This window comes from Protopterus annectens, chromosome 1.part0 (assembly GCF_019279795.1).
Source record: "Protopterus annectens isolate FY-2018-M chromosome 1.part0, PAN1.0, whole genome shotgun sequence".
Lineage (NCBI taxonomy): Eukaryota > Metazoa > Chordata > Ceratodontiformes > Protopteridae > Protopterus > Protopterus annectens.
Window position 1 is genome coordinate 118,086,243 of NC_056725.1, and position 22,361 is coordinate 118,108,603.

At 39.7% G+C, this 22,361-nt stretch overlaps 1 protein-coding gene across 2 annotated transcripts in view; it reads left to right on the forward strand.

Moving 5' to 3' along the window:
* The window catches only part of AKAP12 (A-kinase anchoring protein 12), a 1,210,996-nt gene that overhangs the window by 969,751 nt on the left and 218,884 nt on the right, over positions 1–22,361 (forward strand). The window contains exon 1 of one of the 2 annotated variants that reach the window (XM_044087914.1): positions 11,494–11,789. The exons of the other annotated variant lie outside the window; for it this stretch is intronic. Within the exon in view, the coding sequence (XP_043943849.1) occupies positions 11,765–11,789 (25 nt within the window). The 5' untranslated portion in view covers positions 11,494–11,764. Of the gene's footprint in view, positions 1–11,493; positions 11,790–22,361 lie in introns of those variants that run through there. 2 annotated transcript variants of the gene reach the window in all.

Consider the following 22,361-nt stretch of genomic DNA (forward strand, 5'->3'; position numbering starts at 1 on the left):
AAATGAATTAACAAATATGTAATTCATTAAATAAATAGTAGATACTGCAAATGGTAGCAAACTAATATATTTTAAAAACCTTCTAAAATCCATTTAATATACTAAAATGTTATAAGTATAATAAATACTAATTTCATCTATCACAGATATAAAATTCCTAAATAACTAATCTTATTAACTTTATGAATATAAATATATATGAACTGTTTAAAAATTATTGTTAATTGTTATTTATGAATTAATAAGTACACTAAATTTGTAATGTTTATAAAACATGTTCAATATCTTCTTCTTTATGTACTCTAACTTAACATGTTTTATACATTATGTGAATTTTAACTTGTATAAAATTTTTTTAAAAACCAAAACATAAACGAAGTTATCTTTTCAACGCTAATTTTCTAAGCACACATTTTATGGAAACAAACTCATTAAGGCCAAGATGGACATAAGCTATAGTTCTAATCTGCCAATAAAGTTCGTGGCATTCTAAATCTAATTGCCACGGACTACCCCTAGGATCTGGTGTCACCTGATGTAATACTACAAACATAAAACTATGGTTAGGGTTATTAGTCAAATGTCTTGCCAAAGCATTATTATTGTCCCGTTTAGTTATTGCGTATTGGTGTTCGTAAATACGCTGTCTCAATTCCCTTTCGGTTTTACCTATGTTTCCTCCTGTTTAATCAACCTGGAGTTGTATTTGCTGCTAACATAGATTGAGACGCCTCCATCTTTAGCACCTGTCTGTGCTACTGTTAGTCTAAATGTGTGGAAGGTACTGTAGCCTTCCACTGCCACAGTACCTTCTACAGCTTTAAGCCAAGTCTTGGTAATAGCACAGATGTGTGGAGTTTCTTGTTTAGGCTCCTAGCATTGAGCAGTAACACCTTAAGGTTGCTTTTAAGTTTTTTTTTTTGGCTAATTTTGGTAATTGTCATTTTGGCATTGCCTATAAAAGTCTCCAAGGGGATGGATAGAGTTTCAGACAATATCTAAAAGCTTGGGAGATACAGGTGCAGGCCATCCTTTGCAAAATAGTGATCTGTTAGCCATGTCCTGTCATGCTGATGTTAGATGGATTCCTCTGGAGTGACACCAGAAACTAAGCTAATTATTAAAATCAGCCATTTTCTGTTCCTACTGTAGTATCCTTGGCAAGGTTAAAATGTTGCTCAGTGCGAGGTACATACCTGTCTGTGACACATTCAGAGGGCATCCATAATGTCTCTTCACATGGTGTACTGAGGTATGCCTCAGGTCATTTACACCCACATGAACAAAATCATTTTGGTACCTGTGATGTGACCTGTGCCCCCCCCCCCCCCCACACACACACACACACTTAAGTTTGATGTGATCCAAGATAAAAGGTCTTCCAGAATTAATATTTAATGTAGTATTAGGGTGAGGTCTCGTTTAAATAAGTATAAAAATTGCTGTCTGTCTGACTGGGGATAAGGGTGGGAGGTGTGTGAAGCAGGCCATAATTGGGGGCCCAGCATGAGTTAAGAATGGAATACAGTTTTGTGTACTAAAAATTGCAGTTGTGTAAGTTGAACTTTTATAGCAGTAGATGTTCGTGATCACTGCTGCAGTAGCCTTAGATTATATGGTTATATCCTGCCAAGGATATAACAGCCAGCCAGCTTCCAAAGCTTCAAGGCACCCTCCACTTACCCAAACTGTCAGTTTGAACTGAGATGACTAAAAGGCAGGTTTGGGTGTGAAGCCTTTCAGGGCTTTTCTGTCAGCAGAGAGATTGAGTCTAAGCCCTGGAAGACAATGATAGGAATAACAAAAAAAAAAATGTCCACGTCCTGGCATAAAAAGCACCAAAAAACAAGGGAGATGGACAGAGAGCGGCTTCTGCAGCAGTCATTCGAACATCTGTTTTGGTAAGTTCAACTTGCATATCTGTAACTATGTTCTTTATATTGATCACTGCTGCAGTAGTTTTAGCTATGTGGGTAGATTACCATACCTAAATGTATTTTGGAAGTGGAAGGAGAGGGTCCAGGAGCCCTGGAGAATGGTCCTAACAGAGCCTGATGGTGAACTACAGAAGGAATCAAGTTTATAGAGCTTTGTAAAAGTATGTACAGAGAACCAAATAACACCTGTTCGAATACTTTTAGAATCCAACCCTTTCTTTAAAAAAAAAAAAAAAAAAAAAATTGGTAGAGTGGGCCTTAACCTGCCTGGAATAGATTTGTCTTGGCGAGTATAACAAAAGGTAATGGCCTTAGACAACAATTTGAAAATGGTCTGTTTTGCCAGAACTCTCAAACAATTGGGGACAAATTTCAACTGAATCAGGGACAAGTCAAGAAAAAAATCAGGGACACTTTTAAAATATTAGTGGATTTAACTTGAAACATTGACAGAATCAGAGCATATGAATTAATACACATCTGAAGTAAAAGAAGTTTAACTCTTGATTATTGTCATTATTCATTAAGTATAATTCACCACCTTTCCTCCAAAAGTCACTAGTTTTAGGAGGGATTAAGAGGGGCAGAGTTAAAATTTGAGTCAAAATCAGAGACATCCCTGAAAATCAGGGACAGTTGAGAGGTATGGTTTTGACACATACTGTCCTGTCTTACCTTCACAAGAAATTAACACGATCTGAAAGATTTCGTTCTGTTAAGATAGTAGCAGAGTTGTCTGTGGACATCCAAGATATGGATTATCCTTTCACCCTCATTTTTAGGTTCAGGAAGAAAAGTGGGACATGGTTGGTTTGACTTAAAGTAAACTGATACCACTTTAGGTTGAAAAGGATTTGTTCTCAAACCTTGTCCCAGTGGAAAGTGAGATAGGGTTGACTCTGCATAACAGCTTGCAACTGGTATACTGTTCTTGCAGAGATCAGGGTAGTCAGTAAAACTGTTTTCCATGTTAAGCACATCGTCAGCCAGATTAGCTGGTTCAAATGGAGCAAGCTTTAACTTCTCCAACATAAAATTAAGATCCCAATGAAGGGATGCCAGTTTACTTGGGGGCCTCTTATGCAAAACCCTTTTCAAGAACATTTTGACATGAGACTGTCTTGAAAGAGGAGGATCTATTGGCAGACTTGTTTGCTGGAGATTAAAGATCCATTTGTAGAAGTTTTTCTTGTTGCCTGTAGCCTTTGTTTCTTTAGGAAGTTTTGCTGCTACACTAGTTTGTTCATTGGCAGACATGCTGAAATGGCCGATAAATGAACCTTGGCAAATGAATACGAAAGGTCCTAGGATAGTAACTCATGCAAATGCTATAAAACTAGAGAATATCTAGCCCCTGAATGAGTGCTGGTTATGCTGTTGGCACCAACTAGAAAAGCGTTTCCATTTCCAAATATGACTTTCTAGCAGCAGGCTCTTGCCTTCGTTGGTACTTTCTGTATGGCCTCAGAAAACAGCTACCTGAAAGGAATTAAAACCTTGTCATCTAGGCAGTCATTTAAAGATGATTGATGTTGGGGTGTATCAAATACCCCTGCTCTTGTGTGAGTAGATCATTCTGTGAGGAAGCTTGGTGTAATTGCCCCCCAGCCATTTCCAAAAGAAGGGAGAACCGCAGCTGCCTGGGCCAGAATATTCAGACGTAATAGTGGAAAGGCATACAGGAAAATTCCTGTCCAAAGATAAGGCATCTGTCTTCCAGGCTTTCTAGCATAGAGTCCTGGAATAGGATTTTGCCAGTTGATTATTCAGAGAGAAGGCAAAGAGGTCTACTCGAACTCCCCACAGCTGGATCAAATCTTGGAAGACCCCTGATCTAGTTTACATTTGAGGGTCTTCCCTTGGCCCTTCTCAGCTTGTCTACGACATAGTATTGCTCTGACAAGGGTGTGGGTTGCCTGTAGCTGTAGAGCGAGATTGTGCAGCAAAGCTAGATCCCAAGCTAACATGGCTAGTCTGCAAAGGGGGTATGACATGGCTCCCCCTTGTTGTCAATGTATCACATGATTGTGGTATTGTCTGTAAACACTTGGAGGTCCCAGGAAGCAAAGATGTTTGAGTTGAATTCCTTGATCAGGGCAAGCATCTCTCCTTGATATTTCTGCTTGCATCTGTACTTGAGTTCCACACCCCCTGCACTTTTATCCCTCCTGAAACTGCTCCCCAAGCAAAGTCTGAAGTGTCTGGGCTGAGTGACAGCTTTAGAGCATAGAGGGAGAAGGGGACACTTGTATTTAAGGATATCTGTTGTCTCCACAAAAAAAAAAAAAAAAAAACTGCTCTGACAAACCCCAGTACTGGGGTTAGAAAAGGTGAAGGGTGTTGATGCTGATAAGAGCGATTTCGGATACCACTGTACCTTTCTCATCTGGAGTCTTGCAAGGGGTATCTTGAGAATCATAGATGCCTTGAGACCCAAAATTGTGAGATGTTCCCTCACAGTGATTGAAGTCCTGAGTGGAAAACTGTAGAATAAAATCTAGATAAAGATCCATTTTTTTTCTTGCCAAATAAAAGCTCTTTGAACTGAGGTGTCTAGTTGACATCCCAGGAAAATAATCCTGTTTGAGGTAGTCAAAGACGTTTGAATGTTTTCTTTGAATCACAGCTTGTGCAAGAGATCTCTCGTCCGAGAGAGAGACTCTTGACATTTTGAAAAAGACTCTGCAAAAATAAGCAAGTTGTCAAATATGGAAAAATCTGGAATGTGAGCATTTTTGGTGCAGTGGATAGGTCAAATGGTAAGGCAGAAAACAATGTGATCAGACACGTGCAACCTTAAAAGCCTGAAGACTGTATGACTAGGGATGTGATGATAAGCATCTTGTTTAGTAGTACCACTTGAAAGAGGAAGAAAAGGAAACAGGTTGTGAATTGACATTTTGAAAGTAGGCACTTCCACAAATAGGTTTAGGAAAGCAAGATCCAGAACTGGTCTCCAAGCATTTTCTTTCTTTGGCACAAGGAAGATCCCTGAATCCCCACCTGGGAAGGAGGAACTAGTTCTGTCACTGCTTGAGACAGCATAGGATGATGAACAAGTGGAAACAAGAGTCTGATCTGCAGGATGAGTAATGTCCCCTGTAAAGGAGGAATTTCATCCCACTGCCATCCCTAACTCCGTTGAATGATTTTCGGAATGCATTTGTTTGAAACTATCAGTAAAGAGTAAAATGGAGATTCAGACTTTCTGGAAGAGAAAAGGGGCCAGGACTGGAGGGGTTCACAAGATCTTTTGAGTAGTCATTCCGACTTGTTGAACTGTCCTCTGTTTTGGGAGTTTTGAAACTTCTTTTTGGAACCACCTTGCCACTTCTTAAACCTCTTATCTGAATTCTGTTGAGACAGTAGTTTTTTGCCAAAATTGGATGAGTAGAAAGAAAATCCTTTGGGCAATTTGGAAAAGGAGGGCTGAAAAATCTTAGATTCCCTGGATCACCATAACCCCTTTAATCACACTTTTTGATCACCTCTGCAGCAGAGGGGCCAAACACTAAATCTCTCTCTAATGGAGAATTTAAAACGTCTCCATCTGGAAGGTTTTGAGAATCCAGCCAAGCAAACCTCTTCAAAACAATGAAGTGGCCTTAGCTCTGGAAGAAGTATCAGCAGAGTCATACTCTCACTACAGATGTGTAGTGACCTGTGTAATAGAAGAAACTTGGTTATTTAAAGCAGTTTTTTCTTCTGCAACTTAAATTTTCAGAATTTTAAATTGTTGTGATGTATACATTTCCCCCCTATACCCCTCAATGTTCCCATCATAAAGAGTAGGATTGGAATTAACTAGGTGCTTAGCAGCAGTGGAGTCAACTAAGGCTGTAGATGCTGGTTGAGGGAGTAGTGTATAAACATTTAAAAGACTCGGGAACTTTTTACATCCAGCCTGCCTTTTTTGGGACAGCTGGCTGAATATCAGGAAAATTGCAGGCAGTGAGAGAGAGAATCTAAAGCAGATAGGACTGGAGGAATGGGTATAGGTTCTAGAAAACCCTTCTGTAACAACCCGTAATATTTTCTGAGGGACTGATAAACCTCAGTGTTCTACTAAAAACACTGGGACATTCTAGCAGTAGTCTCTGAGGAGAAAACCCCCTGGGGGAGAATCAGAACGTGAACTCTTCTGAATCTGAAATCTGAGGACGAAACCCTGACTCCGTCCCTGCATCTTCCTGTTCAGATTCCGAATCTTGAATCTTTTCTGGAAAAGTGTCATCCCTCTTTGTTTTACCAGAAACTACTCTACAAGAAGGATCAATAGCCTGAGTTAAACCCTGAGCCAGTCTCGGTAAACTATTACTATCCAAAGAAATTTCAGGAGTAAATGTTTGGTTTTCTGTTTCATTTTGACAAGTAAAATGGGCCACTTGTGTTACTAACAGTAGCCGCTGCTTCCCCAGGAGTATGGATACAGCATTCTGACACAGCAGGGAAACCTTTCCTGTTCCCTCTCCTAGGACCACCAATAGTGGCTTTCCCTTGTCCACTGAGGAGACTCCAACAGCCATAGAGGGCTTTGCTAAATTCTGGTTCCATAGTGGCTGTAGGTGTCCGAGGGATTTGGGATAAAAGATGAGTGGTCTGAGGTACAACAAATGGCCACAGCAGAGTCCTCCACCTGCGATTTGAGGCCAGTTGCTAGCCTGCTGTGGTGGCAAAGTCTGTTTGCTCAACTTTTTACTTTTTTGTGGCTGGAAGGAGGTCTGACTGTGGGACCGCAGTCTGTTCCATATTAAAGCTAAAAGTGGTGCCTTTTTCCCAGAGAAAACGTCAACAAATGCCAGTAAAACTACCAGTCCACAAAATTTACTTTTTTGACAGAGAAAACACAGTAAAAAGCGCTTTCAAACACTATGGTAGCCCCGTAATGGAAAATTTAAACACAATTTCTCCACAGAAAATGGTATCAGTAAGTTTACACTGCTTTAAAAACTGGCCGAAAAAAAATGAGCACGCAGTTTAAAAGTTAGTATCGAGGCAGTCCACAAATGCACAACACTCCTAGCTTTAAAATAATTTTCCTGAAGAGGAAAGTAGTAAAACATTGGTAAATATAAGAAAAGGGAAGTTTTTCCCCAAAGGTAACTTATCTGCCCAACAAAGGAAAGCACAAGCCAACCATTGATCCTCAAAAGCCTCAGAGGAGTTTACTCTTCAGTGGTAGTAAAGCTCTGAAGTGCTTTGCACCCAGGCTTGTCTTTTATTCAGCTCAGCTGCTTGACAGCTAAGGGTCATGGAATCTGCCCTGAAGCTTTGGAAGCTGGCTTTGTGTTATAGCCATGAAGTGTCATTGTAAATAGCTATGATCTGTATTTTTTCCTGTATGTTTTCCAGGTTTTTGTAGGAGTGCTGTACTGTGCTGTCTTTTTAATGCATGTTTAGTTGATAATGGAAGTTTTTTCCCCATGGATTTAGTCTGTAAATTGAGTTTGCCCACTCATACTGTGTTCACTTCTACATTTTCTCTGTGTATATTGTACTTGTGTTCTGTGCATCTATCTTATTTTGTTCACTTATTGCACTTTTGTTTATTTTGTTATGGTGAAAATGGTCTCTTAATCAACTTTTTCTTTAGTCAGTGAATGTACAGGATGACTGGAACCAGATAAGGGCAGCTGTAATTCTGTGAGGTCTGTGCTGAGAAGATAATAGGGGAAAGACTACAGAACTTATAAACCACATGTAGGCACTTGTGTTTAAGGGGCCGTACAAAGTTTAAGAAGGCAGCATTTTTTCCTTAAAAATGTTCAGTAACAAAATGTACAGTTTTAATTTGCGGCGATGGTGAAAAAGAGCACATCAATGTGAGAAGCCTCTCTCCCAGCTAGACATGGAGGCTGATGAGCGAGAGACCATAGCTAGGGGTAAATAAAATGTATATGCCCACACCTTGGCAAAACATGTTCTGACTAAAGGGGATTGTGGGGGGAGTGGCAACTGAAGCAGTGATCATTGAAACATCTACTGCTATGATTGTTTACTTAACACATCTGTACTTTTTTATAAATGTCTACTTGTGAAAAATCTTTAACTACTTTTTTGGAATATAATGCATGCATACATTAAAAACCTTTAATCCATTATAAATTTTCAGAGAACTCTACATAATGACTTCACTATATTCTCCCAGGGTGGTAGTTAACGGACAAATGTTGAACACTCACTCTGTCACCTCTTATTCACAAATATTTTATTAATGTCCATGAAAAACATTACATCTTTTGCACTAATAATTTTGAAACTTCCTTTATGGTCAGTTTTGCTCGCTCTAAATACACCGTTACACTATTCACCCAGATTACTTAATTGTGCACTCATAGTTCAATCTAAATGGAAACTTATTCCAATTCCATTTTAAATTATATATATATATATATTGTTTCTGGTAGGTTTCACTGGTATCCTGAAACCCTCATCCAAAGGAGAAAGTAGTGGTTGCTTCATGCAGTTAGGGTACTGATGAAATGGGATCTTAATGCTGAACTAAAGAGAATCTATCTAATCAGCAGCCTAGTGTGAACTACAGTCTGTATTCCTTGACTGGGCATTCTGTATGTCCTCTGTGTAGTCAGTCCCTTGTTTGTGTTCAGTCTTTATTGTAGTGTTTGTACATGTACCTGACCATTTTGTTTTTCTTTAATTTCTCACTTTTACCTCTTAACTGTCCACATTTTTGCTTCATATTTTTGATGTATTCCTCAGAATTTGTGGTTTTCTGTATTTTTCTGGCAAATTAGTGAGGACTGAATTCACTATATAATGACAGACATTTGTTATTCTGACCATGTCCTTCAGAAAAAAAATGGCAATACAAGACCTTTTATTCTAGCAACTTTCTAAGTTTATAAGAACAATATTTAAAATTCATCCTTATTTTTGGGGATATGTCCTCCCATTATTTTTGGCTTTGTCCAGATTTTTTGTGCCAAGAAGTTGAGAGCTATGATTTGTATCCATTGCATTTGTGGGCTTGTGTTTTTATAAGTGCCTGCGGCCTGGGTCATGGCTGAAAAGGTTGCCTTAGATCAGTCCTTATTGCAGGATAGTGGGCGCACCCTCTGTCAGGTGTTGCAAGTTATCTATCTTATGTATGTGCATGCATGCACTTACACACGAAGGTGGCATGAATGCTATAATATACAAAGCATTTTAGCACTGTATAAACTGTAGTTGTAACCTTCTTTTATGGTAAACTGTGCATCTGAAATATGTAGCCAAAACAAGTTAACATCCTGGACTTTTGCTGCTTTGAGATAAATTGTCAGGTAATTATGTCATGAGAACTACTTCCTGTTTTAGGAGTCACTTGACACCCAGAACTCTCATCTCACTGCTGCATCTCCCATTTCCTGACAGAATTCCAGTACAAAAAGGCTACACTCGCACAGCTTCTGATTTTGCTTCCTTCCCTCAGTCAGTGAGTGACCTGTATCTCTACATTATCTTTCCCGTTACGTTTGCTTCCTTTGTAATGGGGGAGGGAGATTGGCTTATTTCTCTCTTATCTTGTATTTTTTGTAATGCAGTCCTTGCATTCCTGGTGTAGTGTTTTGATAGTTATTTATATATATATATATATATATATATATATATATATATATATATATATATATATATGCATTCATAACTGCTGCAACATTTGAGAAGATTTAAAGCATTTTTAAAGCCATTTTGCAATTTCTGGGGAAGCATTTCTCTCTTTGTTTCTCTGAAATGTGACACTGGTATTTTAAACCAAACTTTTGAGTTCTAAAAAAAAAAAAAAACCTTCCTGTCTGTTTCAGCTTTACACTGATTTTCTAGTGTGGGGCTTGTTCACAGCACAGAGCTGGTGGTATTGGGAGTGATTGAGCAAGTACAATGTCTTGGTCAGAACTTTATAATAAACAAGTGCATAACAAAATAACCATGTTTTATGGATTAAAACATTCAGTGAAACTATATCTACATGTACATACATATATATATATATATATCCCCCCCCCCCCCCGCTTGATTCGGGAAGTGTGATTGGTATAGAAGCCTTTATCAGTGGAGGCCCTCTGAGAAAAGCTCCCTCACAGCAAGAGGCTCTCTGGTTCGATCCTCAGCCTTCTGTGTGGAGTCTGAATGGCCCTCCCTCTGGTCGTGTGGGTTTTCTCTGGGTGCTCCGGTTTCCTCCAACATCCCAAAGACATATACTGTAGGTGGATTGGACACACTGAATTGGCCCTAGTAGTGAGTGCGTACATGTGTGCCTTCTGTGGAAGGTTGGGCGTCAGGCTGGCAACTCGACACCTTAAAACTCTACTGTCAGTCATGAGCAGACAGGCGATCCGCTGTGGTGACTCCCTAACTGGGAAAAGCCAAAAGTAGTAGAGTACAAGGTACAATATGAATTAACACAGGAAAATAATACATTACTCTTGTACTGAAAGTCTTATTAGTGTCTTTGTAAATGCAGTGAAAGTTGCTACACTGAGGCTGACATTGATGCAGGGCCATGCACAGAAACACATTTCATTAACAGTCCTTAGTTTTCTGGACCTGGGTTCTGTTTTCTTAGCACAGTGAGGCACATGTTTCTAGCAATAAGATGTTATATATGTAGCACGTTTTTCTAGTTTCTCTAGCCATTTATCCTGGTTATCAAGGATCCTTTGGCTGGCTTTGGTTTTATGAAATTATGTACACATTTCACTGTATCCCACAGGACACACTGGGTGGAGTAACCACATAATTTAAAACTTGTGTTTTTAGTAATCCTCCTCCGCATTGCTTAAAGTGTAATCATAACACACAGTTAATAATCTTTTGCTTTCAGATTTCAGATGGCTGTGCATTTTACTGTGCAAGTACAGGACTGTCTTTTGCTTATAGCATCCTTTGGGAGATGGAGCCTTTACAGGGACAGATTTGTAATACAAAACCTTGCAAAGCATTGGTGAGTTGTGGTGATTAGGGAGGGAGCAGTTTTATGATTGAGAATATGCACCACGCAAGTTATGATGTAGTTGGTGTGAGAGCACTGCTCCAATATTATCCATTGGTATTAAAACATAATTTGCTTAACTTTCTTACAGATTTTGAGACATCAGTATTCACTTCCCTAAATCAGATGGTCTGATGTGTCACTTATCTATGTTAAGTTGAATTGTAGAACAAATTTGAACGCATCTTTTTGCACAGAAGCATAACTCTGATGTGAGCATTTGCAACTGGATTCTCATTCATGACTTTGATTTAATTAGGAGCTTGACCACCAATACTGTAATCACTTCTAAAAATGTTAGAAATATTCAAGACAAGCCAGATGTGAATTTAAAAGCTCTTGTGCTGTTGAGCTGTTAAGCTGAGACCTCCTGCTGGTGTGTATTTCGAGATTTGTTTTGCAATTCAAGAGAGAGCTCAGCATGGGGGACAGTCAGCTTAACAATGAGTAAGGAATGAGTGTGTGTGTGTGGGGACACTCCCTAAGTGTAACCACATGATGTGTTTTGTCATACTGCCACACAAATTCACTCCTGATATGTCTGGTTGGGTGGGGGTAGGAGACAGCTTACTCTTGCAGTGAGAACAGCTGAGGGGATCACAAAGGGCTGTCTGTCAAGTAACTCTGCTGTTGAAATGCGTATTCAGTCTGCCTTCCTCTTCAGGCAGTGAAGACAAAAGTTTTGGTCAGTCTCTTCTTAAGAGCTTGGAAGAGTTAATGCAGAGATTGTAGCTGGTTGAAGAAAGGACCCAGACAACAAGAAAAAAATCTATCCCGAAGCAGAGCATTTCAGCACCCAAAAGGAAATAAGGAAAACTACTTATAGCGACAGTATAAAATGCTGGGAACAATAACCATAACAGGTAAGAATGCAGAATTATTAAATGAATGGAATCTTTTTTTATTAGGTTTTCCCGTTTGTGGTTTTCTCTGTATAAGTGAGTTTGTCCACGGTTAGGATATGGGGCGTGGCAGGAGTTTTAGCAGATATGACTTTCCTTCTTTCTGTCCTTTAAACTGTGTGAGGACCTGCCTCCATGCCAGTAAAAATAAAAAAAAAAGTGAATGGTTTGTTAGAAAATTTTAATAAATGCAAACAAGAAGCACTTTGCGTGTTTAATTAGTCAGCACAACTGACTGATGTCCCAGGGAAAACACTAGAATTGACCATCATTTATATAGGAATACTTGCAGTCAAGAGTACATTGTGAGCACATATGTATTCAATACATGTGTACTCACAATGTACTCTTGACTGCAAATGAATTTGCTGGCAAAAAGTTTATTCTACAGGAAGAAATCTTGTCTCTATGTTCTGGAATTCCACACTGCCTTGCTATGCTGATCATTTTTTCAAAAAGAAGGCAAGGAAGTAGAGTTTTGTGGCTACAGACAAGTCTGCACACTGTACATGAAAAGTGTTGCATAGCTTATTTAATAACACAAGCACCATAGAAGGCAAGTGATAAACTGTCCTTAGTTTTACATTGATTATGGTATTGTAAACCTTTTTCTGACTTATCCATTATGAAGTAGTCTGCAAAAGTAGTTTCATATAAGTGCTAGATATTTTAGGCAAATCAGAAGGCGGTGTTTCATAAAGTTTAGATTCACTTCTGTCATGTTTCACATTTCACTTTTGTCTCCCATGTTTAAAGAAAAATGTAAGTGGTTGCCTTCTGACCTCAGTTTTGCATTGTATAGGTGTTCATAATTGCTGGCAGTCTGTGTCAAGAATTTGAAATGTCCAGGTTTAATTCTTGCTACAGTGGTTTGCACTGTAATCTTTAGGAAGAAGTTTTCTCCATTCTCATTTGCCTTTCTGTACAAGGCAGGCTTTTAAAAATGTATGCAAAATGTTTTTTTTAGGTAATAAGATGCTCAGTGTGTGCAATATAGAAAAGTCATTAGCAATTGTTAATGTCTTGCTCTTCACGTAATTAATTTCATTAGTATGATTTAATGCATCAAAGAACCAACCTAATATGTTTTATATCGGTGTTAAGCTGGGTGGGGGCCTGATCCGCAAGCAAATCTCAAGGCGTGTGTGTAAGAGCAGGGTGGGCACATGATCCCCAAAAGAGTTCACAGAACTTACTAAACTCTGCAAATATCCACACCCATTTTGAACCAACCCCCCCCCCGCACAAACACACGTCATAAAGGCTGTCCTGTTGATACTGTGCTATTGTTTCATAGCTGTCCCATTTTTGCCCCTTGTAGTGTGAGTAGTTCTGTGCTTTGGGGGAAGGAGGGCAAACTGGTTTCAGTCTTCCTGGGGTATTTTGTAAAGTAACCTATCAGAAAAGTTTGAGATTCCATCATCTTTGTTTCACAGAGGGGTATGGTCTGAAAATCTCCCCTATCCCCTTTGTTTGAGACTTTTGAATCATTGAAAATGTAGGTAAGACCTCCCACTGCTAAATTATTTCTTTACTATTTTTTTAGGAAAATAAGTAAGCACTTGAGAAACAAGTTTTAAGCAAGATGCCTATGAAAATGTTTTTGAAATTGGCACACCACATTTGGATTAGAAACTCTAAGCATTCTGTTCTTGCTTTACAATAAGCCTGTATTGTAATAAGTACTGCAGAGTTAAAGCTACAGGCACACACGCTTGAATCAGTAACCCTGGACCTGACCCTTCTGTGTACTCATCAAATATGCACAGAAAGTAAAAACTACTGTTTGCAAATACTGAGTTGATGACCTATGCTATTTATTTTAAAACTTTATGGTCTGTATATTAGTTCACAGAGAAACTGGCAAAGAAAATGAAATACCTAACTTTTCATTTAGTATGCTTTTACCAGTATGACAACTTAAATCACATACATTACAAATACCTAAAGAAAACATTTTGTATACATTTTTAAAAGCCTGTCTTGTACAGAAAGGCAAACGAGAGGATGGGAAATAGGAAATACACCCCGGGGATCACTTCTGTGTCTCTTCTCGACAGTGGCACAGGAAAATAACTTTCTTGGGTGGCGTAAGCCAGGGAACCTTGTTGGCTAGACTTACGTAGGCCCCTGGGCTGATAGCCTAGCACCTACCTATGAACCTATAAATATTCATTGACTACTGAACAGGCATGAGAAGCAATGTTAATTTTAGCTGATTTCACTAAAAGTCTTCACTTGTGAATGAGACTAACCACACAAACTAAAACATGAGAACTACATTTATGAGATGAGTGCCTTTTTGCAAATTCTTACTGTAAATATTTCATGTCATATGATTGGTTTAGATTTGTAATGTTCGCTTCACTGTAACATGCGTGTGACCACCTCTGTCCTGGGAGTGTGGATGAGAACAGACCATGGACTAGGCCACCCACAAAGTTAACCAAGAAAATCATTGAGTCTGTGCAGCTTTCATTGGAGTTCCTCAGGATTTCAGATACATAATATATGTGATCAATATATGCAGATACATAATCAAGTCCATGTACACCCCCTCCCCCTGTAAGGAGCTTTTTTCATCTGCGCCACCCCCCCCCCCCGTTTTCTTCCATCTTTCTTTCCTTTAAAAGTTAAGGGACTGTGGCGAACATTAACCCCCCCCCCCCCTCCAAATGTGTGTGTGTGATATGTTTATAAATCTGTGTTATGCAGATGACAAGACTTGGACAAGTGTGTAACTGCATGCTTTGTGTACTCAAATGCTTCTGCCACACACACACACCCTCCAGAGCACCTGTCAGAAACTGTAGATCTCAAAGAGCTCAGCATCTAGAGCTGTCTAAATTAGTCTGACAATGTGTAGTACTGCCCTCTAGTTGCCAACAAACTTAAAAATACAGGTCTGTTCTTGTACTTAGAAAAGCCAATCTTAAGCTGTGTAGACTCAAATTCTCCTTGCCATGATGTGAAAAAGCCAGCTAAAATGATCCCCAGCCCCATGCCACAGTCTTGTTTATATAAAAAAAAACTTGATAAATTTTAAATGCCGTGTACATTACCTTAAAAACTGAGGTTAACTTGATTGTCTAGTAATTCATGACTGACTCTTTACAATTAAAGAAGCAGTATCCCCTCCCGCTTCAGTTACTGCTGTTGAGTTGCATGGAAAAATATTAATTTGAGGTAAAAGTACATAGCCTAGTATGAACCTATGAACCTATCTGCCCTAGGGCATTTATAAGCCTAGCCAGAATGTGTTTGGCTTTCGCCACCCATTTTAAATTTATTTTGCTATGCCCTTTTTCGAGGTTAGTATACTGTGCCTCTGTCTAACAGTGACACAGAAGTGATACCCGGGGTAAACCTACGATCTCCCATCCACTCATCAAGATTCCTCTTGAAGAGAGTCAATGAGGGACTCTGCCTAACCTGGACTGGGATTTTATTCCAGAGTGAAGGGAGCCTCTGGGTTCCCTTCACTCTGGACTATACTAACTGTAGATATAAATGGAAATGGGAACAATACAGTAATCTGGAGAAGGAGTGAGGTTTAAGGGAAGGCAGGAAGAGTGCAATTTATGTAATGTTGATCTGATGCATAACGCAACATATGTTCTCTTGTCTATGTAACTAGGAACATGTTTGGGTTTGTTTTGTATAAATGTACGTGCATGTCTTAAGTGATAATTCAGTACAGGTGTTAAAGAACATGTACTAACTTTAGTAGGACAGATTTGAGCTCATGCATGAAGTTTGTCACTGACTGTGTAGTGAGATTGTAGCTTTATAAATATGTAAAAAAAACAGTCCTGTCTATGTATAAATTGCTTATTCATTCGTATCTGTATGTTTTCTTGTCTTTTTCTGTATTAATGTGTGCGCTGCTTTAGTTTTATGTTTTAACCATGTCACTAGTGTTTTTGACTTGTGTCTGAAGAGTTGTGCCAGTCAATGTACCATGAACCTATTTACTAAATGATTGCTATAACAAGAGCTCTACGTGTAATACCATGATTATAATCAACTCGGGTCACAGCCCATTGAGGGGAGATGCTGTTTCTTTTGTTGTAGGATGTATTTCAACAGATAACTTCAAAGTTTTCAGTAAATGTCACAATCTTTAAAAAAAAAAAAAAAAAAAAAAAAAAAATGCACACTTGCCATCTCCTTAATGATGCAGCCTTGTACACAGTACTGTTGCAGCTGTCACCCTTCAACTGAAAAGAATACACATCCCTAATAAGTGATTTTTACCTTTAGATAGTTTGGATGGCTGAAAACTAAAAACAGAAGGACCTAAAAAGGATCACAGGGAGTGAGGGGTTCTGTAGTGCGAGTAGTTCAGTAATAAATGGGTCAAACAATGTTTGGGAGGGGAAGTGGTATTTACTGAGGGAGACAGATTTCATACTTCATAAATTATTTGCCAAGAAAGACTGGTCTGTCTTGGCTTGACTGGGGGGGGGGGGTTGTGTGTGTGAATCCTTTACTGATCTGGTAGATCATACAAATATCGTAATGCTTTCATTGGAAGAGATCTGAGGTCATGCTTATATTGCTGGGGGGATTTGATTGAAATACTTGAGGGGAAACTGCTGGCTTTTCCTTAGGCAAGTGTCTGCAACCCAAACTACTTGCATGCCTTATGGCACCTCGCCTTAACATCTTTATATGATGCCATCACATGACTGCAGTACCTCATCACCTTCATACCATGCTGCAGTGCAGTGTTGAAAATGCAATGCAAGTCCAAGTGCCGGGGGTGAGGATAGAACCTGTAGCTTCCAAACTTCTAGCATCAAAGGTAAGTGTGCAGCCTGTTAGCCGTGACAGCCACAATAGAGCAACCATGTATCAGAGGTAAGTTGCTGGAAGCAAGTAATTATCCCACCCACCCCACCCCCCCATACAAATTGTGACTGGTTGAGCAATGCTTTGCTCAGTAATGCATTGTACTTCACCTGTTCTTAGCAGCTTCCGCAAGCATGTTAGGGAGAAAAAGAAACTTGCAATTGATAATTAAACATTCGCTGGCTTCATTCAAGGTATGCTGTGTTGGGCTACAGGATGAAATGAAATTTGTCTTCACTTGGATTCAGTTACTGTGCTTTAGTTTTGTGCTGCCTTACCCTTTCTCTCACCGCATGCCACCCTCAAGGGATTAGTCTAATTCTCATCAAGACTAGTTACACTAAAGTGTTTCCAGTCAGGGAAGCTTTTAGCTGAAGAGGTTTCTCAAGGCGTGAGAATTTGTGGTCTTACATTCTGACCACAAAGCTTTAATGAAGGGGGGTCCCTTGCATGAGGAGGGGGCTTTGCCTGGTACAGAAATATTGTTTTGCCTTTTATGAATGTAGTTTTAGTAATATTTCCCTACCACTGAAACAGCATTTACCACACAGTTTTACTGCACTGTGTACTTCGTGATCTGTTGTGGTGCCCAGGTCCCTTCCCAATTGCTCATTTTACCTATTTGCTCCTTTTAGTATCTACTCACTGCTTGCTAAGAGTTTTTTCCCTATACTGCAATACTTCTGTTGGCTGCCTGCCCGCAGTGAAAAGCAATTAATGTTATGTGGCTTACTAGCTTGTGTTAATTTTATGCTTGTATTTTCACCTCTGAGTTATGTATGCCCATGTGCTGTATTTATCCATTCACCTTCAGTTAGAGCAGCCTCCACTGCAGGTCGTAGCACCTGAAAAAAGTGTTGGTGCCTAATAGAGGCAAAATGGCAGTGACTGCTCTTGCTCCTGTTGACCTGGATGGACGCACTCCCTCTACTTAGCATAGGTGTCTGCATCTCGGGTGTCTGCATCTCTAAGTTGGTCTGATCACCAGGTTTCTATAGTATTGTTGCTCCGTAGAAAGTTGGGTGGTGAGTAGGAATTCATATTTATTAAAGGTCATTTAAGAATAACAGAAGCGGACACTTTGGTGATTTTAAACTTTGATTTATACTTGTGGTGGCAGGGCTTTTTAGAGAGATGGGGGCCTTCTCTGGAAAGAAATTCCTGGCAGTGATGGAGATGAGATCCTGATTTCCATTCATTGATTTTTGTAGAGAATGATTATGAACAAGGCTGAGCTGTGTTGGATTACCTGACGTAAGTCATCTCTTCCAAGACTGCAGGGTTGAGAAGCCTGTCAAAGCTATTTGGAGATGGCAGAGAAATGCAGTTATTGTGATTCAAGTGTTGAAACCATGTGAACAATTTGACGAAGTCAGTGGTAATAAGACTGTATTGTGTAATAGTTATGTGCTTGTGTCAAAGTCGTGGCTAGCTCCACTCACATCAGACCAACTTGCTCCCTGTGCCTACTGACAGCTTGCCTTCTCGTTTCATTTTTATTTATTTATTTTTTGCCTTCCCATTTCTCAGTCAACCTATTTACTCCCCATTGGCGTGTCTTGATTACAGGAGGCAACAGTGTACCTGAGCAGCTATTAGGGTGATCTGTTTCGCCTCATCTCTCTCCCTGGTTGCCATAAATGCACGCTCAGACATTGGGGGCTGCAAGTACCTTCCCCCTTGCAAGTGCATACTCCTGCATGCAGTTGATGAAAGTCATCCATGAACTGCATGGTGTACACCTTTGCTCTAGTACGTGACAGCAGTGCAGCGGGATGAACTGCTTCCATCTCACCAGGATGGGCAAGCTACACCCAGATGCACACACTACCTCCTGTGTTTTTTTTCACCACGATTATTAGTCAAGCCCACATCATCTGGTTTGCAGTTAGGGCTTTATCCTTCTGTGTCATACCTCTCATGTCCAGATTTTGCCTCAAGTTTTTGGCCTGTTCATAAAATGTGCGATTTTCTAGAAAGTCATAGAGGGCTGACGTCACTAGATAATGACAAATCTGAGCTGAGTTTATATCCTTCAGAAAATGCATGTTAATACAAATACTGTTTTTCTAGCATCTTTCTAAGCTTGTAAGAGCAATATTTAAAACCTGTCCCTATTTTTGTGCCTTTGTCCTGCCATTGTTAGGTGTTGTCTAGATTTATTGGTCTAAGAAGTTGAGGTATGTTCTGTGTCACTGAGTTGACACTTGCATCCCACTCGTTACTTGGTCAATTTTTACTTTTTATAATCCTAACCAAGTCATATTCTCAACCTTATTTTTTCCCTGCAAAGTAGACATAAAAACTTCCTTTCCGGTGTTTAGAGGAGGAGATGTTCAGACTGAATCTTGAAAAAAATAGTATATTGGATATTGTAAATAAAGGTGTTAGAACATTTTTTTGGAACATGAAGTCAGTCCTGTTCATTTTAGTGTGAAAGAACCATCCTAGTACGTTTTAGATTAGTAATTAGACTGTCTGGAACTTGGCCCAAAAGGGAGGCTTGCTGCATGTGTGGAGGGGTTCACCCGATTATAAAACTTGTTAAAATTCCCACCCCATTCAAAATGTCAGTAATTTCTTACTCCAACACCCCAACCATGTCCGTCTTCTCTGTCGACATACTGTCTTTCCTCATGTCTAAAGTGCTGTTCCCTTGTTTATGCGCATCTCCTTTCTGTAAGTGGCTGTTGCAATCTTCTCCATAAGATAGCATCCACAGACTCATCATCTGTTTGCAGTGTTACTGCAGACAGCAACACCCTGAGGTAGCCTGTCCTACAGAGATCCATTCCAGTGTCCATCATTCTGCCCCATGTGTGGTATTAATTAGATCCACTTGAAAAATATCCCATTATTTTCAGCAATGCTTTTCATTCTGTTGCTAAGAGAAATAAACAATTTACAGCAGTTTAAAAGTTCTTCTAATAGCATGTCTTGACAGATGGAATTTCCACTTTTCAGTACAACAGTTGGTCAGTCCGTATCACTGTCTCCTAAGATGAATGACCTTGTTAGCCATGCCAGTCTCAAGTCACTTAACAGTCCCAGGTCAACTCTGTCATAGTGAATTTTTCCTCTGTGCCATAGAGCCATCAGCCGATTCACTTTATTTGCAGAACAAAAGACCTTCATATGGATGATCACCTCTCTGTCCTCCTCGAAAGGCAAAGCCGTAACTGTAAACATTGCTTTCCTTGCTGGTGGTTAAATTGCTGCATGTCTCATGTCAAACCTTACCGAATAGCACACTTCACAATACCAGTTACTGCATTTTCAGCTTTTTCATTAAGGTCACCATAAATTACATTGTATGCAGCCACAGCCTGATAGGCTTTTAATGTACCTTCAAGTTGGATTTAATTCCCCCAGTCAGGTTCCAGCTCTGAAGTCATGGTTATGTAGAGCATATTCACATAGTGTAACCACCAAGTTAAAATTAACTGGGTCTGTCCCAAGATTTAATGTTTGGATCTCTACCACATATGAAAGTTATGGGTACTTAGTGTAATGATGATTCTGTTGAGGTCCTTTGGATGTAAGCAACCATTCCTCCAAATTTTTGTTCTAAGGCTGCTCTTGAATATTAGCTTTGTTCGTAGCATGCTGTGGAACTTCCGCTTAGTTCAGAACTGGAAGTGGGTGGTTGAAAGTGGCGCATTGTAATATGGGCAAGAAGCTAAAGTGACAGCTTGGCAGAAGTTTTACCTTCCAAGCTGTCTGACAGTGGAAGTAGCAGTTCTGAAAGATTATCTGTTCATGTAACAGATCTGTCCTTAGTGGTCCATAGCTTTCATTTTTGATGCGTCTGTTGTAACCTACCCTATTACATGAGGGCTTGTGTAGGAGAAGAGGGGTATAGTTGCAGTTTACCCATCCATTCATCCAGATTGCATTGGAAGAGGGTGAGGCAACTACTTAGTTTTAAAATGAAGGTGGTGGTGGGGGTGTCTTCCAGATGAGAAGAATTCTTTGAGTGAATTAGTGTCGCACCAGCAGGTTTGGTTTGTGTTATGGTTATGTGAATATGAAGCAAGGTATCTGGGACAGGGTTGTTTGAGGGTCTTGTAGGCCATGAAGAGGTTATCCTTAGAGTCTGCATAACCCAGAGAAGTATTCTTCATAGGTAATGGAATTTAGGCCCTTGATATTCTTGGTGAGAGAACCCCCCCCCCCCCCCAAAGTGGAGCATATATCTCGATAGGTGCTTGACTTTGTAATTTGTAAGCATGAAGTTCAGTCATGGGCCTAATAAAGGGGAATAGTGAAGTATAATACATTTCCTCCAGGTCGAAGGATGTTGTTACTACTAGCAGTAATGTACCCTTAGTAAACATCTGGGTTAAACAGAAGGATTTCATAACACCCATGGCTGCATGGATGTTAGAACTTACCGTCAACGGGCGTGTTCAGGTCCCTAAATACCCATTTTGTGGGTGCAAGGGTGCTTCTGTTTACCATGGTACTGCACTTTTTGGCATTTAGCTTGAAAAAATTGTCATGGCACCGTCTGTTTGTACATGCTGTCCCTTACTGTAGAATCTGAAGTCTCCAGAGGAGTTAATGACGCCAGTGTTTACAGCTATCTGCAGACTTAATCAGCCAGATGCTTTTGATGTCAGTTTTGACAGAGTAAATACCAATCAGGAGTGTCCCCAGTATTGAGCCCTGGGGTACATCATTGGTAACTAGCCTTTTTGATGAGAGTATGCCATCAGTCTTAATTTGTTGGGTTCAGCAGTTTGCTATCCACAGTGTTTAAGGGGCAGTGTTTAGGTTTGCATTTAGTTTGATAAGTCTGTCTATGATGTGTGAGTGAGGAATGTTGTCAAAAGCTTTGGCTAGGTCATAAGATGTGCATGCTGCTTTGCCTTCATTCAAGGCCTCAGGGACTTTTTCAAAGAATTTGCCAAGGTTAAGCAGATCCTTCACAAACCCAAAATGATTTGGATCAGCAGACTGTCTTGCACCTTAAATTTAGATTTAAATGTTCTGTGAATATGCAGAAATGAAGCTTTGACAACTGTCAGTGTAATCTGTTAGTAGATCTATTTAGACGTAATGATGTCATTATGGTAGCAAGCCTTATTTACTTTGAGCCATTGCAAGCAGTTAGTCAACTGCTGCGTTGTTAAATTGACAGTTTAGCAGAAAAATAACTGGTTTACAGTTTAGCAAATTGTAGTTCTCTGCCCCTTGTCACCGTTTTGAAAGCAGTTAAATTGAGATTTCCAACCATGCACAGAAAGAGTAGCTACTTTATGGTGTGTCCCCACAGAGACCTCGTCAAACCGATCCTAATGTCCCTGTTGAGAGAATGTGACAGTTGGCAGTCAGGCGTAATTTCCACATATTCATGGGTGTTAGACAGTTGAGCGTTTCTTATGAGAGCCTTAGAGGAATTATTTTTTTTCTGAAACTATATCTAGAATGAACCAGTTGTTTCATTTGGAGCATAATGCTATTCCAGTATCCTTGAAAAATATTTCAATTTGTTACAAGTGGAATTTCCTGAATCCACTTCTATTTCCCCTGGACTGCTAGCATTGGAGGATGTTTTTATTGCAGCCTGTAACTTTCTTGATGGCCAGCCAGCTGCCCGTATAATAAAGCAGACAGATTGTATAAAGTTCCTCAGTCTTGCAAATATTTATGTTCCAATCCCAGATATGATCCTAC